Source organism: Scaptodrosophila lebanonensis, unplaced genomic scaffold, assembly GCF_003285725.1.
Source record: "Scaptodrosophila lebanonensis strain 11010-0011.00,11010-0021.00 unplaced genomic scaffold, SlebRS2 tig00001410-arrow-pilon, whole genome shotgun sequence".
Classification (NCBI taxonomy): domain Eukaryota; kingdom Metazoa; phylum Arthropoda; class Insecta; order Diptera; family Drosophilidae; genus Scaptodrosophila; species Scaptodrosophila lebanonensis.
The window spans coordinates 5,697,967-5,725,833 of NW_022060738.1; the positions used below are offsets into that span (position 1 = coordinate 5,697,967).

The 27,867-nt window shown below is 38.4% G+C and overlaps 4 protein-coding genes across 4 annotated transcripts; 2 read left to right on the plus strand and 2 right to left on the minus strand.

The window, feature by feature from the left end:
• Window positions 1–4,669: 4,669 nt before the first annotated feature.
• On the minus strand, window positions 4,670–6,014 carry LOC115630766 (odorant receptor 23a). The gene is made up of 2 exons (XM_030527422.1): window positions 5,419–6,014; window positions 4,670–5,081 (listed from the first exon to the last, which is right to left on the minus strand). Exons 1-2 carry the CDS (start codon window positions 6,012–6,014, stop codon window positions 4,670–4,672), a joined length of 1,008 nt encoding a protein of 335 aa, XP_030383282.1.
• A 2,172-nt stretch (window positions 6,015–8,186) lies between these two features.
• Window positions 8,187–12,511, plus strand: LOC115630521. Its single transcript, XM_030527125.1, has 3 exons — window positions 8,187–8,378; window positions 8,435–12,290; window positions 12,355–12,511. Exons 1-3 carry the CDS (start codon window positions 8,210–8,212, stop codon window positions 12,362–12,364), a joined length of 4,035 nt encoding a protein of 1,344 aa, XP_030382985.1. The 5' UTR covers window positions 8,187–8,209; the 3' UTR covers window positions 12,365–12,511.
• Window positions 12,512–13,105: 594 nt separating this feature from the next.
• LOC115630525 lies at window positions 13,106–13,692 on the minus strand. Its single transcript, XM_030527129.1, has one exon. It carries the CDS (start codon window positions 13,677–13,679, stop codon window positions 13,227–13,229), a length of 453 nt encoding a protein of 150 aa, XP_030382989.1. The 5' UTR covers window positions 13,680–13,692; the 3' UTR covers window positions 13,106–13,226.
• Window positions 13,693–14,040: 348 nt separating this feature from the next.
• Window positions 14,041–15,162, plus strand: LOC115630767 (casein kinase I). The gene has a single exon (XM_030527423.1). It carries the CDS (start codon window positions 14,041–14,043, stop codon window positions 15,064–15,066), a length of 1,026 nt encoding a protein of 341 aa, XP_030383283.1. The 3' UTR covers window positions 15,067–15,162.
• Window positions 15,163–27,867: the final 12,705 nt, after the last annotated feature.

The window sequence follows — 27,867 nt, forward strand, 5'->3', positions numbered from 1 at the left end:
TTTTATAGAAACAGCAGACAAGCTTGGGTTGCCTGCACTATGTAGTGCCATAAAATATACGTTTTTTAACATAAATAAATCGAATGCTTATTAAAATTATTAATGTGTTTTAATAGAACAATTTATCTTTCAGAAAAAATAGAAATAGAACTAATAAATGTGATTTTATAAAAATAAAATAGTATTATTTTCAGCTGCACGACCTACATATTATCTTGTATGGCATAATTTTACGAGTATATGGCTGCAATTGAAACGATCAGTTGAATTGCAAATATGAGGCATCGCTGTATTAAAATGTAGGTAAGAACTTACCTTCACAGATCTTCCAAATCCTTATAAGTTCAGCATTATAGCCAGCCCGCTCCAGCCCCTTTCTAGTTTGATCAAAATTCTTTTCTAATATTTTACGATTCTCAAACCAGAACTTGACTTCATCTATAGGACTACTCCAACGTTCAAATATGAACTCGATTTCGCTGCACAAACTTCACTTAGACCGTTTCTGAATATAATACAAGGTGTGCTCCAAAGCAAAGAGGACTTTTTTAAAAAAAAAAACAAAACACGATCCAAAAGCATGTCGAACGAGTGTTTTAGCTCGTTGGTCGGTATGGCCGCCAGTACGCCGGTGCAAGCCTTTTGAATAGCCTCTACGTCTGCATAACGCTTTCCTTTCATGGGCAAATGCATTTTTCCGAAAAGGTAGAAGTCGCACGGTGCCATATCAGGTGAATACGGTGAGTGGTTAATGGTTAAATTGTGATTTTTGGTCAAATAATCGATTCTGAGCAATTTTTGGTCGTCAGTCAATTTGTGAGGAACAAACCGTGCACACACCTTTCGTAAGGCCAAATGTTCGGTGAAAATGCGATAAATCGATGTTTTGGAGATGTTCAATTCCATTTCCATCAATTTCAATGATGATTTCGGCTGATTTTTGATGAATTCACGCACAGTTTCGATGGAATTTTCGGTGATCACGAATTTAGATCCAAGAATAAAATCCAGGAGCTTCTAGCATGCTCGTCAAGTGTTGCAAAAATATTTGTTGCTGCTGCCATCCGTTAATGCCTGTACTGCCAGTGACGTTAACTTTATGCGAACTGAACAGCAGACGAACCTCTCTTTTTTGGACACAAGCCAGAAGCATTTAAGTTAAATAATTTACACAATTGTCGCCTTTTTCAAAGTTTTTCTGGGCCTTTTTGCATTTTTGATTCCAAGTGCGAAATGTGTTAAAAGTTACACGTAATTAACGGGCCCATACGAAAGTTTCTCCACAAAGAGGAAGAACAATTTTGTGCACATGCAATGTTTTCAACTCCTGCTTTTCCTGTTGCCTTCCTGAAGCAGCTGCTATCCTTGTTGTCAGTCAAAACCTTCCTCCAACAATATACGCACGCACTCATGCTTTTGTTTCCGAATAACTTTAAAGTGCTTCCGCGTTTGGAAGCTCCTTCAGCATAAAACTATTGATAAAATGTAACTGCATTTAGACTTAAATATTAAATTAAGTAGTAAACGAAACAAATAATTAAAACAATAAACTTAATCTTACTTTAAATAATTTTTTACATTGTACAATTAGCAATCATAACAAGAGAGAACGCTACAGTCGAGCAAGCCCGACAGTGTAATACCCTGTACCCAGGTAAACTTCAGACACTGAGGTATATGCGCCCATAGCAGCAGCAAAAAGAGGAAGAAGAAGGGCGAACTTGTTGCTGCAGTTTGGGGGGTTGTACTGGCGAGAATTTGTTTCGCTAATAACTTTTCTTAGAATTGACTGAATTGAATAAAATTTTTTAAACAACAGTATATAATTGTATATAAATTATGTGTGCAAAGTTTGGTTTAGGTAGCATTTGAAATGTAGACGCTATTGAGGAAATTCTGTAGCGGGGGAAGGGGGGGGAAATTAAAAAAAAAAAAAATAAACTCGTCCTTTCTCGCACCTAGGAGAATCCGGATGCCAACTTTGGTTATTCTAGCTTTTATAGTTTCTGAGATCCTTGCGTTCATCCAGACGGACGGACAGACGGATGGACAGGTGGACGGACGGACGGATATGTCTAGATCGATTTCTCTCGTCATGCTGAATCAGAATATATATACTTTATGGGGTCGGAGATGCTTCCTTCTGTATGTTACATACTTTGCACAAACCTAATATACCCTTTTTACCCTACGGGTACAGGGTATAAAAAGGTGGGCCTAGTTGAAAAGGAACTACGAAAGTGTACCAATTCTAACGTATAATCGTCGTTCCGAACGATCTTATTATTATCTCGAGTAACTTGACCACGAAATTATATTATGTACTATAAACGTAAAGCGTTACAAAGCTGAAAGGGAAATTGGTTGGATACAAATAGTCCCCAATGTTGCTGACGATACCCGGGAAAAGCTATAACAATTTATACAAAAATATTTCATATATATTGCCATTTACATACATTCCTTGTTTATATTTTATTTTAGATATTTAACATTTTCTAAATCTGTGAACTTTAGTATTACTTATAAAAAAACTAAACTGAATTGCAGCTTTAATCTCCAAAGTCTTTTAAAATTAGTCCACGAAATTTTCTTGACGGATTAAAATTCCTTTTAATTATAGAAACATTTATTTACATTCGATAAGCACCCATACATGTTTCGATTATAAGTATAAGGTTTAGTTTAAAATATAAGGAATTCTTTTTAGATCATAAATAAGTACATACATGAAAGCATATCAAAAAACATTGATTTAAAATTTCAACTTGTTATTAGTAATATTCAAAAAATGTATTATCGTCAATCTAATGCGGAACAAAAATGAAAAACTTATTTTATAAAGTTATACTTTATCGTAAATGAATTTATTAAATAGGTATTAAATATTTTAAAATAATCACATTATTCCTTTAAGATTAACGCTTATTAAAGGAATCTCTAATGGCTTCTCATTTCGAGCGGCAGTAACGAGAATGGTCCACTGTGCACCCACATCTAACCAACCATTCAGGCCGACTGCATTTATGTTGCAATGCTGCATCCTATATGCCTCATTCATTCATTCATTCATTCATCCACTCACTCACTGACTCACGTTCTTTGTTCATTTTTATGAGTTTTGCAGTTGGCTGCTGTTGAAATGGGAAATAGAGACATGTTGGCTTTTCTGCATCCGATTTGGCAACAGTTGACGGACGTTTCATGTTGAACAACTTTTGCCATTGTTGCAAAAACAAACACACACACACACAGACACACAAATTGGTATATAGATGTATATAGATGTGGCACACATATGCTAATACATGGACGCACTCATCCATGACGGGTTTGGCACAAAACCACCCTTGCCGATCCCTCCCCCACCATCAGACACATTCCATATTGTGTGCAACAATAAAAGCATGAACATTACTTCACCCATGCATCGCTGAAATCACAAAAGTAACTTCAATAAAAGTTTGCACAGAAATTAAAAGCACAGTTATGAGAAGCTTCAAAAATTGTTGAATTTGCACTTTTAATTTGAACAGAATAGTGCATTAAACTAAAGTCTAACCAAAGTCCAAAAAGGACTTTCAATTCAAATGTTCAAGCATATGTAATATACATATGTACGTATATGTGCTATGATGTGTGCTAGATACCTATGTATATATCCGACTGTTTGTGTTATTGTTGTTGTTTTTCACAAAATTAGCATCTAAAATATTCAGATTAACTACCAACCGTGGCTTGGACGATAACTTTAAAATCTGTTCATTTTTTTAAAGAATACTTGTATTATATATTAAAGTAAGCTGGGATTTAAGTGGGAAACAAAACAAAGTAAACAAGCTATGTATATAATACAAATAGACAGTCTTGCCGTCCAATGCCAATCGATAGTAATTAGTTTATTGAATAACAATTACAATCACAAAATAAAATTGATTAGAGGATTTAACTGAGTATTGTTGAATACGCATATTGGTCTTTTCGAATAGCTGACAATTTTATTCATATAATATCTTTGGACTTATTATACCTTGGTCCTCTAATACGCCTTGCGGTCCGGAAACAATTAATTCTTTTTTAGCCACATTTACAGCTTTATTTTTTCTATTGCACACGCTTTATGTCGAAGATTCTTTACAAGTATATATTGTAAGGGAGAGATGTGCGAATATATTTGGGATCTAGAAAGAGTTGTGTTCGATCCAACAAAGCAAACTTGGTGTTTAAGCAATACTTGTTTATTTAATTCTTTTTTTACTCTTCCCACAATGTCTACATTTCATATCTACATAAACTAAATTTTGCATCCTTCTGTAAATATCGACCTCTATTTTATCCAGTTCTTAATAACACACACAAACTGCAGCATTCTTTCGTACATTACATATATAGCAATGGTTTATTATTTTCTTTAATCAGTTTAATCAAATAAATAAATAAATAAATTTTTAAATATTTATACACAATATGTATTTATTTAAATTTTGAGAAATTGGTTTAATTTAAGGTTTCATTAGAACATATGTATTATATATTTGGTGGTTTACGTCAATCACAATAAAATAGTGAATGCAATCAAAAAGGACAGAACATTTATTGAAACAACTTGCATATTAAATAAGTTGATTCCCAAGCTTTGACTATGAATATAAAAATGTGCATGGTATAATTAGCTAAAATCCCCAATCAAAGTAAAGAACGAGTAGGCGGCTTTACAACTTGCCACAAAAGTGGACAGTTCAATGGGAACCATGCCTCCGGCCAATAGTCGCGGATGCCGTTTTGTCCGCTCTGCAAAGAGAATCACATTCTTGCGATAAACACGACTCTGATAAACCCAATTGCTGCAGAAGCTAGCATAGTGCAAACGCTTAAAGCAATGCTCTAAATTAGTTCCGAAGAAGCAAATGGGAAAGGTTTGACAAAGGAGCGCGAATAAGAGGGAAATGTGGTAGAGACGACCCGAAAGGTCCTCCACAAAAAAAACCAAGGCAAACATAACGGCTGCCATATCCACGCCAGTCACAATGAATTGCACCAGCATGGGCAGCGAAATTATATCCATGGAAAGCAGCAGTAATCTGAAAGGGATCATACATATAGAATAAGAAACAGTTGGAAATAAGAATATACAGTGAAAACTCTCTTAATGAACACAATATTATTCGAACACCCCTTTTAAGCGGACACTTTTTCTAGACCACTCGTGAAGTATTTAAGCATCCCTTTAAGCTCACACTCCCCTTGAGCGGACAAAAGCTGGCCGACGGTGTGTTTACGGCCAAGAAAGCTTTTACTGTACAAGTATATTGATAATATCCAAAATAATTAACGATTGGTTGTACAAGTATATGAGTTTGATGAAGATGTTTCCGAAATTATACATAACCCCTATTTTGTTGTATGCTTGATACTTACTTGTAAAGCTTCTCCTGATCCTCTATGCACCTTACTAGCTCCGCATCATTATCGGCATGATCAGCTTTCGTATAGCCTATGCTAGAGACACGTATAATCAGCAACTCGCAATGACCGGCAATCAGGCAGAGCACCAGAGGTGGGAACAAGTCATCCACAAAATTCTGTCCTATTTGCACAAATATGGCGCCCAGCTGATATAGCAGAGCTAGGCTGTAATTGATCAGCGATTCGCTCCAGTCGAGTGGAAACCAGGCAGGAAACGGCAGTGTCCGTTCGCCACGAAACAGGAACGACAGTTCCGAGTTTATTAAAATGCTGCTGTAGATCCCTTTGAATATGTTGGTCACGAGACGCATGCGCTTGTGCATCATCTCGGCAAAGGGTTTTTGTTCCTCAACTATGCGGCTATCCAATTCTCTAAAAATCGACTCGATTTCGAACAGCTTGTGTAGCTGGTAAGCATAGAGACCAAACTTCAATGAGGTTGCCAATGAGGTGACACTTATGTAGAAGTTGGTAGCATTCTCGAGCGGCGTATCAAAGCTGAACATAACCATACCCAGGACTGTGGGAAACCCGACGGTGAAGAGCATATTAATTAAAAAGGCGGAAATGCCAAACCTTCTGGCATTGATATTAACTGCTCCGAAGATTTTCCATACTCGCCAGGTGATGCGAAAATGTTCGTTGCTTTGACAATCCATTGATGCCGATAGTTCCAGTGACGGTTCCGTTATGCGAACTGAACAACAGACCAGGCTCTCTTTTATAGACACAAGGAGTAGCAATTAAATATAATTTACACAATTGTCGCCTTCATCAAAGCCTTGCAGGGCCTTTTTGCATTTTTGATGCCAAGTGCGAAATGTGTTAAAAGTTTCACGTAATTAAAGGCCTCATATTAAAGTTTTTCCATGTTTTTAACTCCTGCTTTCCTGCTACTTTCCTGTTCTTGTTGTGAGGCAATATCCTTTTACACCCAATACACACATGGCCTCAAAAATGTTTGTGTGTTACCAAATAACTTTAAAGTGTTTCGGCACTCCAACACGTTTTCAGCAACGTTCCCCAATATTTTTTATATTTTAAATTCAAGTTCAACAAGAGAGAATGCTACAGTCAAGCCAGCCAGCCCCACAGTGAAATCTCCTATACCTGATTTTTATTCATCTATAGGAAACGTTGATAACTTTTCATACAACTAACCGGTTTGGATGCAATTCAAAAAAATTAGATAATATATAATATATAATGATTAATATTGAGTTTTACTTTACAAGTCAATCAAAATCATTATTTTTGAACAAACAAATAAAATATAATATTTTGATCAAAAGGATGTTTTTTTAGACGAAAACTGTCGCCTTGGCTTGTTGTTTAATTATATATATGTATATAATTTATTTATTTAATATTTTGTCCTTATTCCATATGAAAAAGACAGGGTCAATACAAAAAATTAATAACAAAACTTAAGGAATAATCATTAATTTAAGAGTCGTATTTTTTGGCTTAAAAATAATGAATATTGGTTGAGTTATAAATACTTTACTCAAAATTAATATTTTTCGTAGATGTAGGAGTATTTCAGGAATCCACAAAGGCAATCCTTCGTATATTTATTCTCAATTTATTTATCCGAACACATTTGCTCATGATGATTGACCTTGATATTGACTTTTTTATCACTTGTGCTGACTCATGAGAGATATTTTATGGTTATACACTATCCACTAACCGTACTATATTCTAAATTGCAATCATACTTGGTTAAAAAATTGAGAACAAATTCCAAAAATCGCTCCATGTCACTTGTTAATAAAAATGCGAGCTAGATTTATTCAATTACTATTTCATGAATTGAAAGAACTTAAGAATGATGGGGGTTTTCCAAATCTTATATTTAAAGCCCACCTTCATAGCTCAATATGTTGTATGGATGAAGTATTTATAAAGTAGTTAAATTAAATATACATAGATCTGTACCTTCGTGAAATGCTTGCGAATTGTGTCCAAAGTTACTTGTAATTAACGGTACAGGAAGTTACTTTTGAATAGACATACGAGTACATGATATATAGTAGTAAGAGAGCACACAATTACCTATAAGCACACAATGTATGAGCAAGTTTTCAGCGACTGATTTGCTGGTGGCACTACCATTGTCAGTCACAGCTCACACCCAACTGCCACCCCTCTCCCCTCGACCATCATCAAATCCCCCCCTCTGTCGTACGCATGCACTTAAAAGCACTTACTTTTGTTTCACAATAATTTTACAGCTTTTCCGCACTTGAACACGCTTTCAACCAGCCATTCAGTTATGGTTTTCATAATTCGGGCGCTGCATTTTACTGTCTATTGTTGAAAATTTTAATGTGATGGAAATTTGCAGAGCTCTGCATAATTATCACATCTATTTTTGAGATGGGAATATTTCCGCAATTAAAAACATATTCTCCAGCACTCTTGAAATAATTATGTCCGCTCGCTCATTATCAACGAATTTATGACTTTTTTTTTGACGTTTTATGATGCTGCAATTAACGATAAAATGGATGGCAATGAATTTACAATGAGGCCGCAAGCATAAATAAGCAGATATTTAAAATAGCAGTTGATAGATTTTCGTAATATTTATGTACTCGTATTGGCAACCGAGCATCCATATTTCTTCTGACACTAAAAAATATGTTGGCATTTGAGAAAACTTAGTATGGGCTAAAAAATTTATTAGTAAGGCTTTAGAAGAATTTTTTTTGTATCCGTGAAAGTCTGTGCTGTCATAATGTCATCTGAAGTGGACAGCGATAGGGTTGACGAAACACCATACAAAGGGCAAAAGGAGAAACCAAAGAAAGTGTTCATGTTTTTCAACATCGACCTTTCGGACAAGGTTCTGAATCAAAAATGCAACGGCGACGACCGCAAAAAGGAACCGGAGCGCAGCGATAAATGTATGTTAGCTCCCATACATAACCCTTGCATTCAATTGTTTGCAATTTTCCTGCAGCTACACTATCTTTAGCTGATGAACTCGACAATGAATCGCCTGAAATACACATCAAATCGGTTGTAAAAGAAACCGGGACTCAGCGCAATCATGGCGGAGGGCTAATGTCGACATTCAGTCGAAGTTGTGCATCCCTGACGCTGCCGAATATCTTTTATATTGCAAGTCATAGTTTCGAGAACCCGAGCTCCAAATACAACAGATACCAGGGTGGGTGTAAGAAAGCCAAAGCTAACGATTTCAGCGACACCCTCAATGCCCTCAACATCTACTCAAAGAAAAACAAATTGAGTAACGACATGTACCTGGACTGGCGGAACATGTGTATGAATGAACATTATCCATACAAATTCAATTATGGTCAGGAGAGTTCTATGGAGGAACATGAAAGCGTAGACGATCTACAGCCTTCCAATGCAAAAACAAACAGTCTTAAATACGACGAAATCCCGTATCGTGTTCGTATCATGCAACGTCGCAATAGCTCCAAGTACAAACCCACAAATGAGTCCAAGCCAAAATCATATATGGGTTCCAAGCACAAGGCCAACAGTGCTCCCATGTATAGCCGTAATACTGACACTAATCTCAAAGCCAATCAGTTGAAGGGGTCCAACTACAGTTATGAACTCAATAGTGACTCGAACGTGGAACCAACATACAATATCTGCCCCAAGAAGGATGCGAAGTACAATCTCAAATCTGAGCCCAGGTACATTCCGAAAAATGCGAGTCTCAAACCAAAGTATAATCAGCATACCAATACGGAGCCGAATTACAACTCCAGCTACAAGCTTTCATATGATGCCAACTTTGAGCCTAACTACAATTCATTTCCGAATGCTGGAAGCCAATTCAGTTACGATACTGAGGCCAACTACAATTTCAGACCTGATCCAAGCATGGGGCCTAACTACAGTACCAGAGCTGAGCAGAAGTACAATGGAAATATTGTCAAGGTTGAGTGTGATCCTTACAATCCAAACAAAGAGTCCAATTATAGCTATGAGCAACATTTTTACAATTCCAATCAAAATACTCAACCTCAATGCAATCAGACCAACTATAATCCTGGGAACAACCAGAGCTCCAAATATAATGCGCATATTGAAGACAATTCTGGCGAATTTTACGGCCGCATGTATAACGCCAACAAGAGCCTGCATTGTAATTCAAATATTCCTGTTCGTGGCATGAACACACAATATTATGGAACTCAAAATCAAATAAATGCAAATTCCTGTTATGGCAGCCACCAACAATGGATGCCTGATGCGAAATTTGCCGAGATACGAAACATAGATTCTTCGCAATTGACCAACAGTTTTTATGGAATCGATGACAAGTCCAGCAGAAGGCCGCGAGGAAAGGCAGCAAGTCCAGCTTCCCATGAATATGCATATAATGCTAATCAAGAAAATGTGCCATGTACTTTCAAAAAACAGCGACAGACCAGTTTTCAAATAGAAGCACAAAGACAGGCATCGGGCTGCGTAGACAAGGAATGCTCCCCAACATCGATTCCAAACCGCATTCCCAGTCACCGAAATGAAGGGTACAATCAAATCCCACAGGTTCCATGTCCAGCTCCTCAGCCGGATCTATATATTTACAATAAAAATAATGAAAGCCGAAGACCCCCCACAACAATCAACTCCAGCTGCGCCCCCAACGAATATATACATCCGTCTGTACCGTCAAGCCAGGTTCCGCATGAGCGAAGCCAAGAATATGCTAATCAGCTGTCAAATATGCAATGCTCCGTTTCTCCGCCAAAACAATTTGTTTATACCAGTAATGAAAACACTGCAAATTACAGAACGCCACCTGCCACAAACCTTTCAGCTGTCAGCTCGGGCTGTGTAACCAAGGAATTTGAATATTCACCCACAAATATGCCGCAGCACATACAATATCAACGAAGTGAGGACTACAATCCACCTGCTCCGATGCAACGTCCCGTCAGTCCCACACAAGAATACGCCTATGGGACCCTTAGACCCAGCAAATCCTTAGCCAGTTCGAGTTGTCTAATCAAGCATTGTGAATATTGTGGGCCGAGCTACCAAATGCCTCAGACACAATGCATAATTAGTCCACCTCAACAATATGTGAATAATGAAAATGCAATCATTCAAGGATCCCCATCAACTGCAATTAGTTCAATTGAGTTTACGAACCCAAGGCTACTAGAGGAGAATGGCGAAATACCACATAGAAGTAGTAGACATCCAAAAATTACTTTTGAAGCTTCTGTGGAGAATGTTGTAAACAGTGCGGAAAAATTGCCAGCCCGAAACCCCAATGAGTGGGATATACCGTACAAAAAAATGGAGTGCAAATGCGACCCAAACGATCAATGCCACCCAATTCCAGTGCGCTACGGTTCGGGATGGGACTATGACAGGTCAAAGGAAGTAACACATCCGGTCCTTCGGGCCCAACAATGCGTAGAAATGCCAAAAATTTCGTGCCAGCAATCTTGCCATTCCTACACATCTGGCTATCAATCGCAGACCTCGCTTGGCGCTGTTCCAAGCCGGGGAGACTTTTCAGAAGCATGCCAGTATATATGTCGTAAATCACTAAGACATAAAATATCTGGGTTTTTAAAAAAGTCCAAACATAACTTAAAGAAATTTCGAAAGCAGAACAAATCGTTAGAATATGACGATCCAATATATTACGAAGCCACTGCAAAACCAACGCCAAGTAGGCATACAAAAAGCGCCTTAGGGTATTTACAGTACTCAACAACCGAGCCTGGAGGCAAGAAATTGACTGCCTCAACAGCACTATATCCTACCAATTTTAGAAATAAACGTACCGCTGACGTGGATCGCAATTTAAGCCATAATCGGTATATAATGTTAAATAAACGCAACCGCTACCAACGGCCCAAAACTAATAATCCAGAGCGACGAGGCGGTGGCACCAATCTATACAGCACTCAATCGGGTAGATTGATGAACGCAAGAGGCCCAAGCGTTTCATTTGAAAACGTTCCCCACGCCACTGCCACAAGGGATTCACACACACCCGTTCAGAAATCTGCGAATATTCAGCCGAAAACTCCCAGTGATTTAAATGTTCATCTCACAATTCACACAACAGACTGCAAACTTGCCAAGCCGCCGACAATCATATCGCACAGCTCTGAACCTGACAAAATCATAACCCTGGCAGCAGATCAGAATAATGACAACCTGGTTATGTCAAGTGGCAGTCCTTCTCCATCGCACTATCAGCCGAATGAGCCCTCAGAAATGTATCGTTCCTATCCACATTGCTTGCCTTCATGCCTTCAGATGAATGACAACTTGGATTTGCGCTGCTACCCCAATCGCTCACCTCTTCCCCATCCCCATCCCCATCAACAACAATACAACACTTCAGACATGACTTCTTGCTACCCCAACCCTGCGCCGCCACCTCAGCAGCACAGCAACAGCTTAGACAATTGCTGCTTGCCCCCAACCACAGCTCAACAAAACTCGAACTTTATCAATTGTTGCTGCCGTCCCACACCCTTCGCGCAGCCGCGAACTGAAAATTTGTCAGCAGACTGTTTAGACAGTTCGCAGTCAACCGAACAACAACAAAACGAGGCTTTGGCAGGCAAAAAATTGCTGGTCGAAGAATTGAAGCAGGAATTATTGGATCAATTAAAGGCCGACGCCCAGGCTGCAGCTGTCAGCCAAATTGCTGCCCCCATATACGGACCCTATGGGCAGGAGATCATCGCAACCGGTAACGCCGCACCCCAGCTGCCCCAATGCTATGACAGTACTAATTTAAAAATGTGGATTCCAGGATCCACGCCAGCCCAACAACCACTGGCTTCATTTCCCCAAAGGTAGTTTATATTATTAAAGTACATAATTTTTTATTTACTTGTTATTTGTATTAATTTGTTCTAGTTCTCTTTAATCTGCTCAGCATCTTGGATTAAGGGCTGTCAAAGTTCTGGAAAGGGGAAGGTTTTACTAATTTTCGGAGACAACATAGAATTCAAAAAATCGTAAATAATAATTTAAAACTGATCTTATTAAATAAATACACAAAGAGCCCAGAAAAGTTCTCTATATATCTTTTCATAAGGTACTGCAAATATGTCTGCCGAAGCTTTCATAACTGTTAAAATTGAAAAATTGGGTGACAATATTTATCAGTTTTGTAACACTCAGGCCTATTGTATTGTATATTTGTATGAACGCAATAATCTCGGAAAGTATAATATCTACAAACCCAAAATTTGACTGTAGGTTCTTCTAATTTCGAGACACAAAGAGACGCAATTCCGTTGCACAGATTGTATATTTTATTTTATTATTTTTATTTAAATAATAAACATAACAGAAGCTAGAGCAGAAGAAAGGGGAAAAGAGCTGATTCGTGTACAACTTTTCATTAGATAAACAGAGTTTGGTGTACACGTCTTAATAATAAAATGCTTATTGTGACGTCATTCCCAAAAGAGCACGTCTAGCAGACGTACAATATGACATAATTGGCATTCTTTGTACTAGGCCTTTAGTTATGAGGAAGCCATTTCACACAGTAATCATTGGCTAACTAAAGTAACCAAAAGTCTAAAACAATGAGTAAGAATTATTTGTGTGAAAATGAACATTAGATAATTAAATTTAAAAGTCAAAAGGAATATACAAATTTGATCAAAAATTATCTATTATTTCACAATATTTTCGAACAAATAACAAAAAATATTAATGATACAATTTATGAAAGAAATATATTCTGCAAGTAATATTAAGAAAAGTTGGCGGTTGTTTCACTTCTTCTGGGTACGTTGGCGAGTGTGTGACTTCAGGGGTGCCGTGATGGTCAAATTACCGCCGCGGGTAATGCTGGCACTTAGCATGGACTTATCCACGTGTGCGGGCAGGAGGAATTCTCGTTTGATTTCAAAATAATTAGCGCCCTCCTCGCGGTGCGCATGCAAACAAACCTGTTTGTGCTTGAGCCGCACTCCTACGTTCGCCAATGGAAACTCGCTCATGTCGTAGTGCCAAACCAGAGAGTTCTCAGTCTCGATATAGTTAGCTGTCGGGGGCTCTGTGGCTTCCTGCTGTGTTGGTTGATCATTGCCTTTGTCTGTATGTTTCATATTGTCGTCTTTTGGTGGCTTCGAGGCTTTTGGGCTTCTGTGGCGCCTGCAATTCCGCCGGCACTCAAAAACCTCACGCTCCAACTGCTGGATGCGCTGCTCGTACTGATCGCGCATAACCTCAAATTCCTCAGAGATGGTGAGGTGCACCTGGCTGAATTCCTTTGGAAAAGCCATTATTAGTCTGATACTATATGCTAAAATATCGTTTCTTCGGGCACTCTTTAGAACATTGAAACGGATGATAAATATTGCGTAGAATTTTCAGTGTTGAAAACTTCGAATAAAATTTCAATGTAAAGGTTGACTACTCGATAATTTTGATGTGCAACCTTTCCCCACCAGATAAACGTGACAGAGCTACTTAGGGGGTCAGAATTTTTTCTTATTGACGTTACTGCAGGAAAAAACGAAGCGCAAGAAAAATTGTTTTTATTTCTTCAAAATTAAGTAATTGATTTTGCAATATAGTTGTACAATGAACAAATTAAAGTCCGGTAATGGTAAACCGACCACTTACAGCCTGCAAGATTTTAAGGTTGTGCGCAGAATTGGCGAAGGCTCCTTTGGCGAAATCTTCCAGGCGAAGCTCCACAGCAATGGTCAGCATGTTGCTGTCAAGGTGGAACGTAAGCATACACAGCATCCTCAGCTGAGTTTCGAGCATAAGCTCTACGTCGCACTCCAGGGCCGTCCCGGTATACCAAAGGTGTACGATTTTTTCAACCAAAAGCAATATAATCTGCTTGTAATGGAGTTGTTGGGCTCGTCTCTAGATGATCTTTTGAACTATTGCGGGGGTCGTTTCTCGATTAAAACGGTGCTTATGTTGGCTGATCAGATGATTAAGCGTCTGCAGATGCTGCATGAGAATAATTTTATTCATCGCGACGTCAAACCGCAAAACTTTTTGATGGGCCTTGGTGAGAAAAGCAACGAAGTCTATATTATTGACTTTGGTCTGGCCAAGAAGTATCGCAACGCCCTTGGCACTCACATCTTGTACGGAGAGGGCAAGTCTTTGACTGGTACGGCACGCTATGTGTCCATTAACACCCATCTGGGCATTGAACAGTCGCGCCGTGACGATATGGAAGCTCTGAGCTATATGCTCATGTATTTTTTGAGTGGCCATTTGCCCTGGCAGGGTCTTGTCTCAAATTCGAAGAAGCAGAAGTTTGAGTTAATAACCGAGAAGAAGCTGTCGACCTCTCTGGATGACCTATGTAGCGGTTTTCCGCCTGAATTCGCCATTTTCATTCAAGATTGCCGCTCCCTGAAGTTCACTGAGACTCCCAAATATTTACGAGCTCGTCGCTTCTTCCATGACCTGTATGCCAAGTTACAGTATTGCAATGACAGTGTCTTTGACTGGAACACCTTGGAATTGCTCCAGAAGCAGAGAACTCAGATGTTAAACTCTGAAGTTAAGCCCTCATTGAATGACGAGAAGGACGAGAGGGACGACGCTGATATGGACGAGGTTAAAGTCAATGAAACTTAAATAATTCTACACAGACTGATAAACACATGCATACTTATAGATATAGTACATTAGATAATTTAAGCAACAGCTTTATTAAAACCCATTTATAACAAATCGCATTTTTCAACGCTTCTTCAGAGTCACATTTTGTATACGTTTTCACGTTATTTGAACTATCCATGTGCCTTGCTTTCACATTTCTTTAGCTTACACTGCCACCAATGCCGGTGCATAGAGCAATTCCAAACATGTCCTTATGCATACAGCTCTGGTCACAATAATAGGACCACTGTCGCATCATTTTATGGCTCTTTTTCATGGCACATGGATTTCTTACTTAAGCAAATTATTCTTTTACTGCAATGAAGAGAGAGAGAGAGAGAGCTCACTTGCTAGTTCCTAAATTTATTAACTTTATTCCCCCAACACAGAGTTTTGTCGAACCTGTTCAGAATTCGAAAACCTAATTGTTCACATATTATCCCTTTCACCAAATCGGTTAATCTTTCCCACTTCTGTGCCTTTTCTTTTTTTTTTTCTCTGTGTGTTCAACTTAGATTTACAATACAGCTATTAAGGATTTGAGTGCAAGATATTTTAGTAGCAGTCCCAGTCAAATTATTACTTAATTAAAATTTGTAAATTAGTCGTTTGCCATCTCCCAAAAAAAATTCAACCCTGGCTATCCAAGTTAATGGCAAGTAGATATACATAAATAATCAGCATCAAGAAGCAAATCGATTGAATCGTTTTATTTTTTTTTTTCTAGAAAGTCTTAACTGAAAGTACGTAACAGGCTAGGTACATTATTACCAAATACACTCTTGTTTATAAACATATAGTTTAAAAATAGAGAACCAAAGTTAATGTAGTCAACTTTAGTTAACAAGTCGTTGACTAATACCCGATTGGTCTATAAACTGCCAGGGGAAAAGGGTAAACATATTATTTTGATATGGCCATATGGTCGTACATACATATGTACATAAATACAAGCATGTACATATAGTGTGTAAGATACATATGTATGTATTCGACTACGCAATTGCAACACTCTAAAATGAGTCCAATTAACAAAACTCAGATTTGTGCAACGCTTGCATTTCATGTCCATGCCATTGCCAAGGATGCAGATGCAGATATGGCCCCAGCCCAGCTGCCAGAAATGTCCGTCAGTAAAATGGCAGCAAAAGTCGATGGACGCACATGACGCCGCCTGCAGGCAAGAAGGAAGCGGCACCGGACATTTGTTGGCCTGGGAGCTTTCGAACAAATGAAAACGTACCAAATGACAGCATCCAATTTACGTTTGCAATTAAACTGACACCGAACAGACACTTTTGATTTAGCCTGCAGTTTTCAGAGCCCCCTCTCCAAGCTCCCGACCAGTATAAAACTGTCCGACTGCTGCTAAAATGGCGCGCCAGCTGGCCACACATGGCGTTGTCCTCCATTGTGTGCAGGGCGTGTCGAATGCGTCAGAATTTAATCACATAACTGCTGCGCAGTTCAACCAACGCTGCAGGCAATAAAAAATTAATTGTTGCTCAAATTTATGCCATTTTATTGCCTTTGGTGTAACATGGTGTCTCTGTTTCTATGCATTTTATTGCTAGCAGAGGGCTCGATCTTATCAAGTGGGCTCGACTTGATTGTATCCGCAATTTCTTTAAATTTCTTGAGAATTTTAGTTGCTTATGACTCAAATCTAGTTGATGTTTGCAGCACCCTCTTGAGACACAACGACCACTTTTCGGCACTGAAACAAGTTTGTATAGTCCGCCATTTTTATTATTATTATTATTTTTTTTTTTTTGTACAATTAGAAATGCTCTAAATTTTTTTTTCTGGTGCTGGCCTTTAAATGAAGGCTTACTAGGATTGACTTGAATGTTCCATATACAAGTACTTGTATGTACATATTTCACAAGGTTCGCTCTGTCGTTACTTAAATATATCGATAGGGTTGTTAGACTAGAGAGTATTTTTATATCGATTACACAGTGTTATTTATGTGATTAAAACTCTATAAATTGTGGCATTTTCCGCACTGTGTTGGTGCCATAATTTTACAATTAATAGGTATAACTTTGAATACTTTTAGCATCAATATATAAACTAATTTCAACATTATGTTTAATGATCACATAGTATTATGTTAATGACTTAAGATGTTGGAACAAATTAGAAAGGTTTAGATAGAGGTGTGTCCCGTCGCACTTCCTTTTGTGAAATCCTGTCAATCCATTTGGTATGCCTGATAACACTCCACTACCAGAGCGTCTCCTCGCAGGTCTATATTAGCTAGAAGCCGATGACGGAATCGCATTCGGCTAGAAAGCTCCTTTGTTTTCGATGTTGCTTGACATTTTTATCGATGCCGACTGACAGACTCGATAAATGTCCTCAGAATGGTGTTCTGACTTTCCAAATCTCTGCTGTAAACATTTGGTGAACTTACGGAGCAAGCATGATTTTCCACAGACATCTGCTTGTAGATTATTGGTCGTTCACACATGCAGCAAATGAGCCGTCGCGATTTCTACTTTTCGGTAGGCAAATTGTCTGCGCATCTGAACATAGCTTAAGAGATATACCCAATATATAAAAAGGCTTAAACTAACAATATAATAATATTTAATATTTTTGAATAATGCACTTGTAAATAAGCGGAAATATTTCGCATGTCAAATTCGAAAACTACATAATTTTATTTATGTTCATAATTGGTCAATTTAAAATCCTTGCCCAGAAACTATTTTGAATGAATTACTACTAACTAAGTGCTTTTAACTTTTGAACGGACATTCTAAATATCGTTGGATGGGGAATCAAACGCATTATTTGTCGATAAGACTGCCTATCGATAACAAACTGCGAGTAGGTCATTAAAAGTATTTAGCTTTGGTGAATAAATTCCCTTCGCGACGCGTCTTACACCTGCGACTTATTCGTACTATTGTCCCAATCGTACAGACAGTCTGCAACTATAGCGCCGCCCCGCCCATTGGTGCGTCACTTAGGAACCGACACACACACACTATATTGTTCTCAAAAGAGCTTAAAGAAATAACTTAGGAGCAAATTTTTTTTCGTTTTGCTGCTGCCACACATACATAATTACATGAAAAGAAAATTAGTGTTGAGATTTACTTTGAGCATCTCTCCAGGTGAAAACTTTTAATGAGCAATTTTCTCACAAATTTCCAAGTGTTGCCGCATTTAATTTTTTAATTAAAAATTTTTTTGCTTGCCAACGTTGAAGTTGAAGAAAAGACAGGCAACTTGGCCAGTTGGGACAACTTTGCGCAAAGGAAAGAAACTGAGGCAGCAAACCTTTCAATTAAAAGATTTCAAAAGTCGCCACTTAGAGAGGTTGTCTCCAAAGGCCAAATATGGGTACGTCCCATCCCATCTCCCGCCCCTCTCCATCCCCACCCCCTACCGCAATAGCACTGCAAAATTTGTTTGCCTATCACTCTTATCAGTCGAGGCATCGGTCAGTGCGTCAACGACAGCTATTTATATAGGAGTACGTATGTATGTATGTACGAGTATGTGAATGGTTGTACGAGTTGTAGTTGTACTTTTATTTGGCAAGTGTTAGGCACTAGTAGGTGTTTGCTCTTATTTATTGGCGGCCACTCGGTGGCCCATGTTAATGGCCAATTGACACGCCACTTGGCTCCGACGAGACTCGTACTCGGCCTCTTACTCGGACTCGGCCTCGGACTCGACGTGTGCGCCCCGGCCTCCCAAAAGACGAACTGTTTTTGTTGCCTCTCCCTTTCGCATGATGGAAACGAAGGTGGTGCGGTAAGGGGTACGGCCGGCTTGGTTTATCATCGGCATGGGTATGGACATGGGCATGGGCTTGGGCATGGGCATGGGCATGGCCGTGGGTGTAATGAGGTGTTAACTGAGCGTGCTGATTGCTGCCATTTTTGATAAGGTGTCCGCATTAATATTTCTCTTGCGTTCATTCGAACCGTTTTGCCAGCGCGTGTATTCAGTCAGACGGCAAAGCACTTTGTTATCGCCGATGCCGCCAACAAGGAGATTGTGGCTCAGGTGTTGGGTTAGCCACAGCTGCGGGCGATTATGTCTGCAGGGCTTTAACTTGTGTCGCAGATTAAAGCGTAGCCTTAGTTCACACATTAAACATAGAACATCCTGCAAATTTACATTTTTTTTTAAAAATTATTTAAACATTTACTTCAGTTTAACAAATTTCAATTAATTTACAGATTTGTGTCGCGATACCCTAAACACCTAATCACTTAAGAGCTGAGGATGAAATCCTGGACTGTGGACATTGTCCTAGGATTATATTTCATCAATCTTTTTGCTGAAAAGGGACCCAAAGTACGGGTAGAAGGAAGTTGGAATTAATTTAAAAATGACCCAGGATCACACTGCTTTTAGCTACCGCTCTCACCTAATCTAACCAAAGTTTTCTTTGGAAATATGACTTGTATTTTGAATGAAAGGAAATTCATTTTACAGAAGAATGAAAGATACTAAACTGTTAAAGCTATTAAGGGATCGGCTTTGCGTATTTTAAATTGTATAAGGAGTCTGTATGTTGGGAATCCTAAAGTGTGTGTTTTGGTGTAAATAGAAATAAATAGAACAAATAGGTCCTTAAGTTGTGTAATACTTTAAAATGTTTTTGTATTCTGAAAGACAGAGGTGAACTATTTCTCCTTTACCAATTTGGAAATGAAACATACGTGGCTATTCTGGCATGATGTCCAAATATTTTCGCTCTCTGTAAGTCAATTTAATTATACGCATTTGTTTCTAATACTATACTTGCATTGTTTTTATTGTGTCCCCCTCTGCAATCAAATAAGCATTTTATATTCTAGGTACGAGTACACATGTGCAATGAGTGTTTTGCGAAGGATGAAGGCAACCCGAAGGTATCCTGGCAGAGCAGCTGGACAAAGTCGACGACGACGTCGATGTGCATATTTGAAAACATTGCAACTCCAATGGGAAAATGCTTAAATGTAACTCAATTTGAACGCAATATGTGATGCACTCTCTCGCAACGTAAAATGCAACAACAACAACAAGAACAACACGAAAACAACTACAACACGAATGTATGTATACAATAGATATGTACGTGTCCTCGCACAACAACAATAACAAGGAAATGGCTGACAGCAGCAGATAAATGTGCACCAACAAGAGTGTCGTTCCACCATACCCGAACTAAAATATACTTTTATTTGATTTATTTATAACTTCAATTTGCGCACATTATTTTTGCAATATTGGCAGCGCATTTCGAGCTTTGATGTATAATGGCAGGCAGTATGGCCAATGGAAGTGGAAATGGAAATGGAAGTGGATGTGGCAGTGGCAGTGGACGATGTACGAGTACTGGCACTGGACGGGTGGTTCCAGGGAATATGTAAAGTTGAATTGGAGCAAAGCAATTCAATTTGCTGGCGAGTAATGCATTTCGGTGCCAATATGCAAATCAAATGCCAAGTGATGGTCCCTGTTGTTTGCAGATATGTATGTAAATATTCACGCTGCAATTGCAAATGCATACGTGTACATACTCGTACATACTATACATTCATATTTGCGAGCTGCCACGAGTGTGGGTCCTACCCGTATATTCAAATTTGCAGCGAATTGTGTTGAAATGATCATAATGATGAACTACCTAGTATATTAGGAGTGAAGTGCTTCAATGGGTTAGGCTTCTATATCAGCAGAATAATAATAACTTCGGCTACTTGTAAGTGTACATATTTTTATATATACTAGGTATCGCGTGCTTCAAATCGATTCCAAACGTCAGTTCAACTCATAACTATTTCGAATAGAAAAGAGGTGGAAAAGTTTTTTGCAAAACTCACTCTAGATGCAGCTGTCGGAAGGTAGAAGACAATCAACTACACAATGCATTGCAATGTGTGGAACAATGCATGAGGCGTGGAGAGGAAATCTATCGTATTTCTTGTCTCGACTTAACAAGAATTGTAACGGGTATAGACAATAGCCCATTAGTGTAGGCGAGGTGGTGGGTGCAAGATTGAGAGCGCACGCTATTATGTTCCGGCTCGGGCTCGTCGGCTAATGGGTGGTGTTCGATGACTCTCAAATCTTACGGCCTTTTAATTAGCTTATTATTTAAAAACAAAGCGTGCTATCGGAAAAGCCATAAAAATCGGTAAGTTGACACAAATAGGACAAAAAAAAGAAAGCTGGGTTTGCAGATCACAGGACACAAGTGGACACACCTTTGGTATTCCTCTGTTGACGTTGAGGAAGTATTGGCCCACCCATCCTTGATCATTCATATCCCAAAACAATTATGCGAATGACCCCTTCAGACCTCTACATGCTGCGGCTAGCGGAAATCATAAGACCGAAAAATTTAAGCAATCATTATAATGTTTTTATTAAAAACTAAATTCATTGAACACCTTGTCTTTTCGAAGTTCCATATATAACCTAACTTTATCAAACGGCAAGTTAAAACTAGTTTTCAAGTCTTTCGCATTAACTTTTTCGACGAAATCAAGCCTATGAACATTTCTAATTAAATATCTAGTAGTAAAAAAAAATATATATATAAGTAGGTATAGCAAAGTGAGTAGAGCAATTGGCGTGGCTGGAAGAAATGGTTATTTATATTCAAATATTAAAGAAATTAGGGTAAGAAAATATAAACAAATATTTGAATTATATAAATTCATGCATTTTCCCCTTTTGGGATGTTTATGTGCGTGCCGATAATAGGAGAATTATGAAACAAAAGCCAAGAATTGGCATACAGGCGTTAAGTTTGTTTTTATGCCTAGCAGGCAAGCCTGTGTTCCAATTGAACAGCTGATCACTTCCGTACGCATGCACGCAAGTAAGTATGAAAAAATAAAAATTAAAACGGCTGTACTTACAGTTTTTGTCCAACGTCGAAAGATCTTTCGGGGGGGACGCGCTGTGTGGGCTCACCGCTGCTTGCATGCATAATTTTTGGCACTAAAGTTTATGTTCGATATTTACTGGGTGGGCTTTAACTTGTTTTTTTTAAACAAACCAGAAAAAAATTGTCGCCATGCACATACACATTTGTAGTTAACGAATTTTGCTTTGTGTATTATTATTTTTTTTTTTTGTGTTCACTTAGGTATATTCTTTCCCACTTCATCACGCCATGCCGAGTTGCTTTGCTCGCGTTGTTACACATATGTACATTTAAATTTTTGGATTTAACACAGGGGAAAAAAAATTAAAGAATAATAAGCGCACTAGAGAAGTTCATTTTTGCGCTGGACACATATATAAATATATATGTGGATATATATATAATGTTGCCTTTAAAGGTTGGGGTAGGCTAATTTATGCCTTTTTCTTTCCCACGGGCCTCCAACCAACACAACGGGGCTTTGCCAATTGCCCAGGCACAGGTTTCACCGAAGACAACACAAAAAATCACTCGCACTCCGTTATTAGGCGACGTCCGTCATAGACGATATGACCCACAATTCTGCACGAAAACAATGTAAATCGAAAAAATGTGAATTAGAATTTGCATTCCAAATGCGAAGAAACGAGAAAAATAAAATTTACCCGATGTCCGGAAGTGGCACCATGCAGAAAAATCCTTTCGACAATAGAATCCTCCAATTTAGTTTTCGCCAATTTATATACTTTTTATTCGCTGTTAATACTATCGTTGCTGTATTAGGTTGTAGGTTATAGGTACAAATATAATCTGTATAACCAAAAAGTTGATAACCCCGTTTGCGTGGATAAGGCACAACCTTCCTCTAGGCGATCTCGAAGTAAAAAGAAAGATCCGGATGCTAAGGCCAAGCAAGAAAACTTTCTTTTACGGAAATTGCTTCACACCTCTTTTGACAATTTCCTTTCGACAGGTCAAGGTTAAAGAAAGGGCCACTGACAACTCGCAAATATTGCCACTGTGCAACAATGAAAATAAACAATAGGTGGCCGATAGCCGTGCGGTTGCAGAAAATTAACTCCCTTTAAAATAAGTAAAAACAATTGAGAAAATTTGTTTATCTTGTTAACTAAGGCCAGAAAAAAATTTGATCGTAGGCAGTTGACGCTAAAACATAACGCTAATTCAAATCGTAACTACACAAGCAGTGTGTGTACATAAGCAGCCGAAGCACTGCTTGACCAAGGTAGTGCAATAGAAAAAAAATACGATATTCCTGCCAGCGTCGTTACAGAATTAACTCTTACGTGAATGTTACGGCTAGCCCGGTGGCTAAACACCATGTATCCAATCAAAAATAAAGTATACGCGTGTTTTCTAGAACTTACTAGTTTCTACATACCGACTTGGGCTACAACCGTTTTCTTAATCTATTCAGACAGGAAACTACAGCGATTTGTTTCGTCATGCATATACAAGTATTTCCATATGGTATATACACATATATGTTAAGAGATGCCTTATGATCTTTTGTATTTACGGGTCAAAGGGTCAGAGATTCCTATTTTATATACGTTAACTTTCCCAGTCTTTAAAGTTTAATGCATAAGCTTTTTATTAATTTTAAGTTTGCTTTCTCTGATATTTTGATTGTTTGTTATTCGGTCTATTAACGTCTCTGACTACACTTCGGGGCATAGCTAGCGTAAAGGTAAATAAAATCTGACAATCGGGTCGTGGGCGATTATTAGATACTTAGTATTGCAATTTTATAAAAAGTTTTTTCTCAAAATATGTATGGATAAAATAATTGTTGACTTCTTACATTATTTCAAGTAACATATGTATCCATATCAAAATTCTTATACCTAAAAGTTGTTAGTCTAACCAGCTGCCAGCCTAAAGCATCTCTGTTGGTTAAGAATTTCTTCCGTAAAATATAAAGGGAAACTGCTCTGTGTTTCATGATATCGAACTGGGGATCGGTCCAACCTAAACCTACCCACCTAAAGCATCTCTGCAGCTTCAGCAACGCCAGTAATGGGTTAACAATCTCTTCCGTAAAATACTGTATAAAGGGAAACTGCTCTGTGTTTCATGATATCGAGCTAGAGATCGGTCCATATCCATGCCCCTCAAACGCTTTTGAATTGTTACAGTGATATTATATTGCGGCCAGACTTTATTACAATAGTTCGCTTCTTTGGTCGACTATGTTTTATGATCTTTTGAGCTTTATAAGAAAAAGTGGGGTCCACGAATTATGCCGTTTGGTTGGAAAGTAGCGAATATACAATTTTATAATAAAGAATAACTGCTGAAGGCCTATTTAATGAAGCATTGGCCCTTCATGTAGATCTCAGACCCAACGTTCGGGGCCTTGAATTAGGCTATTTGAATGTGGTTCATTATAACGCTCATAAACACCTTTAATAAAGGAATTACAGATTGTAATTGTACAGAGTGCAGCGCATCATCTATATATATCTGCAGTAGACTGTCGAAGTTACAATAACTTCTTCCAATCGGTACCATAATACCTAAATAATCCGAAAAGCTTAAGAACAAGCTGCGAACTTCGCCTGGTGACCAAATGAATTCCCTTCCCCTCGTCCTTTTTATTTCAGTCACCGCATTTGTTATTTTAAAACAATTGTGAATTTGTTTAATTATAAACAGAATTAAAACATTTCAACAAAATGGGTAATTACAAATAAATTCTCGCCATTATTTAGTACTTACTGTTTCCAGTTTACCAACGCACAAAATTCTAATGAAAATTGCAGTTTAAATTTTGTGCAGTGTTGTTAATTGAAAAATAGTAAACAATTGGGAAAAATTGATTAAAACCAACTACTATATGTTATTTATAGTAGATGCTAGATCGCTTAAATGAACCGAATTAATTGTTGCCACAGAACGCCAAGAGCTTAGCAGAATGTTTAATTGCATTAATTTAATTTCAAATTATTTCAATTTCCTTTTGTGCATCGAACTACTAACGGGGCGTATAATTGATTTCATTTCCGCGACTGCCACGAAAATGCCAACAATAAATCTAAAAACACAAAGCAACACCAACGGCAACAGCAACAACAACAAGAACAAGAACAACAGAAACCCATTGAGTAGCAACAACAATGGGAACAGGAATAATCGGCAACGATGGCTGTGGACTTAAAATTATGCGATAAGATCACAAATAAATTTGCATAAAACTGCATTTAGACGGCCACAAACAAGCCAAAGCTAAAGCCAAAGCCGAAACCAAAACCAAAGTCGAACTTTTCTATGGAAACAAAAAACGGCGGAAAAGCGAAACAACTTGCTGAATGTTCGCCGTGATTAATTATCTACATGAAAGCGCGCAATTTACAGTTTTACCTTTAGTTACCACCGACCCCCACCACCACCAGCACCACCAGCACCACCTTCATCTGCTGCTCCATGAGTAGCACTAGCTCGCTTCTCACTTATTTATGGAGTGTTTAGTTCTGTGCCTTCTGCGCCTTCTGGGGCGTTGTGCGCTCGCTTTTGATTCGAACGGCGGATAAACTTGCATAGTTACATGGGTGGCAACTGCTGCCAACTGCTCCTGATTTCCATAGCCGGCTTTATCTAAATTAAAATCAAAAGCTTTGCCATAGTTTTCCCGCTGCACGCTAGGCACCATCACCATCACCAACACCAACAGCAACAGCAATCTCTCCAGTTCTGGGAGTGTTGTTTTAACTCACAGCTTTCGCCAATTCAGTTTAGTTTGCTTTGGTTTAATTAACAAGATGATCGAAACGGAATTTGATTAGTTTGATATGTAAACACGAGTGGAAGCAGGGGTACGAGTAATAGGGAAATGGACGCGTGGCTTGTGGCAGACATTTGCAAATGCGCCTAAAAGTTTACTACAAGTATTATGCTGTCATGTCGCTTATGAATTTTTTGACCTCCGCCATGTTCAAATAAACGAAATGACTTTTGGGGCCAGATGATGTCACAATGCCACCGCCGGCGACGTTGACGCTGTCGTTTTTGTGACATTATGAAAGTATCCCCAAGTAGCTTCGTAATGCTGCCTTACATATATAAATGTATGTGTGTGTGTGTGTGTGTGTGTGTATCTCTGTGTGTCTCTGTGGGCGGCGTCTGCAGGTAAATGGTGTGTATTTCAATTTCGCTGCAAATAAATTGCCAACAATAAAGAAAGAAAAAGTGTAATTTGTTTGGGTCGTTTGTCCTTTGGATTTCCCTTAGCTTCCTCTTATATTTAGTGAGTGCGCTTGCCACTCTCTGTATGTGTTTGTATTTATGTCTGTGTGTGTGTGTGTGTGTGTGTGTTTGTGTATTCTTGCGTCATATCTGCCTCAATGTATCTCTCAATGTCTGCGGCTGAGCGATGAGATTCTTATTTTAATTTTGATTATGTGCCTGCGCATTCTCTGCAGATTTGTATCTGCTAGTTACATTTACAAATTGCCCAACGAATTACCACTCTCAGCCTCAGAGACGACCATAGCCCCCGTCCTCCCACTCCCTTTCGACATCCCCATTCACCACCACAGCTCCACAAATGTGATGTGCATTCCAAAATTGAGTTGTACGCCGCAACGCATTAAAGTGAATTTGTTGCTGTATTTACCAACCTAAATGTATACATATGTACATTTATATAGAATATGGTAGCATGGTATATATACATACATAGGTATTCGATGGTAATGCCTCTATTGATTTTTTGGTGTGGCTGCTGTGGCTCAAATAAATGGCCCTCTAGTTCATGCAACGCAACTGGATGCCGTTAAGTCGAAGCTTTTAACATTTGATTGACATGTGAATGCCCCAACAACAAATTGCCGGCCACTTAGCAGCGCATTATGGGAAATTTTTAGGTTTTTCCTACAGATAGAGCTTGCTTGCTTGCTGTTGTTGTTGTTGTTGCTGTGCATGTGGTGGTGGTGCACAATGGACATTTGGGATAGTGATTGTACAAAGAGGTACGATCAAATTCAAGCAATCTGCCAACTTGTTTTTTATCATAAAGTAAAGACTCATTCAATACCTATTTCATGATGCGCAAATGGATACTTTTATTGCCTTTAAAGTGGAATGCAGGGATGCACACTTAGTAGTTTTTCCCCCTTTGTTGGAGCTTCTTAAGCTTTGCAACTTATAGTCATTAAATCGGAGCTATCCATTTAAAAAAAAAACGTGGCTTTTACGAGCCTAACTACAGAATTGTTGACTTCCCAGCTGGCAAACGACATCGAAAATGGAGCAAGCGTTTAAACTGTTTCAGAAAAACTCTGGTCGAAACAGTTCTTTCTCCCACTTTTTCCTTTCACTCTTTTTTTAATACTTTTTAGTTTTTTAGGACCCATGTAATTCTGTAAAGTAAAAGCAATAAAAACTTGAGAGAATACGAGCACTCATTGAAGGACAAGCTTTTACATTTAAATGCGTTTTTTAAAAACACGTAATTATTAAGAATATACCGTTTTAAGTATAATCTGTTTAATCTTATATTAACACAGGACTAATGCGGGTTAGATTCTGGAATTTTTTTTTATACCCTGAAGGTAAAACACTGAAGGAGACGTGGCACGCCTTTGTCCATCTAAAATGAGAGAGTTCTAATCAATTGTTGTCCAGATTTTAAATAAGAAATTGATAATTGAATTAAGTAGTTAGGAAAAATGCTTTAAAACGTTAAATTAAGCTAAATTCAAGCGTAGCCGAAACCATTGATTAAATGCGGCAGAAAGGAGTCCAACATCAGGCCTAGCTATTTATTTAAAGAACGACGATATGGGCCAAATAAATGTAATTGGTAAAGGCAAGCCATAAGTAGAGTATAACGAGTTAAGAGCGTAGAGCCCAAAACTAAGTCT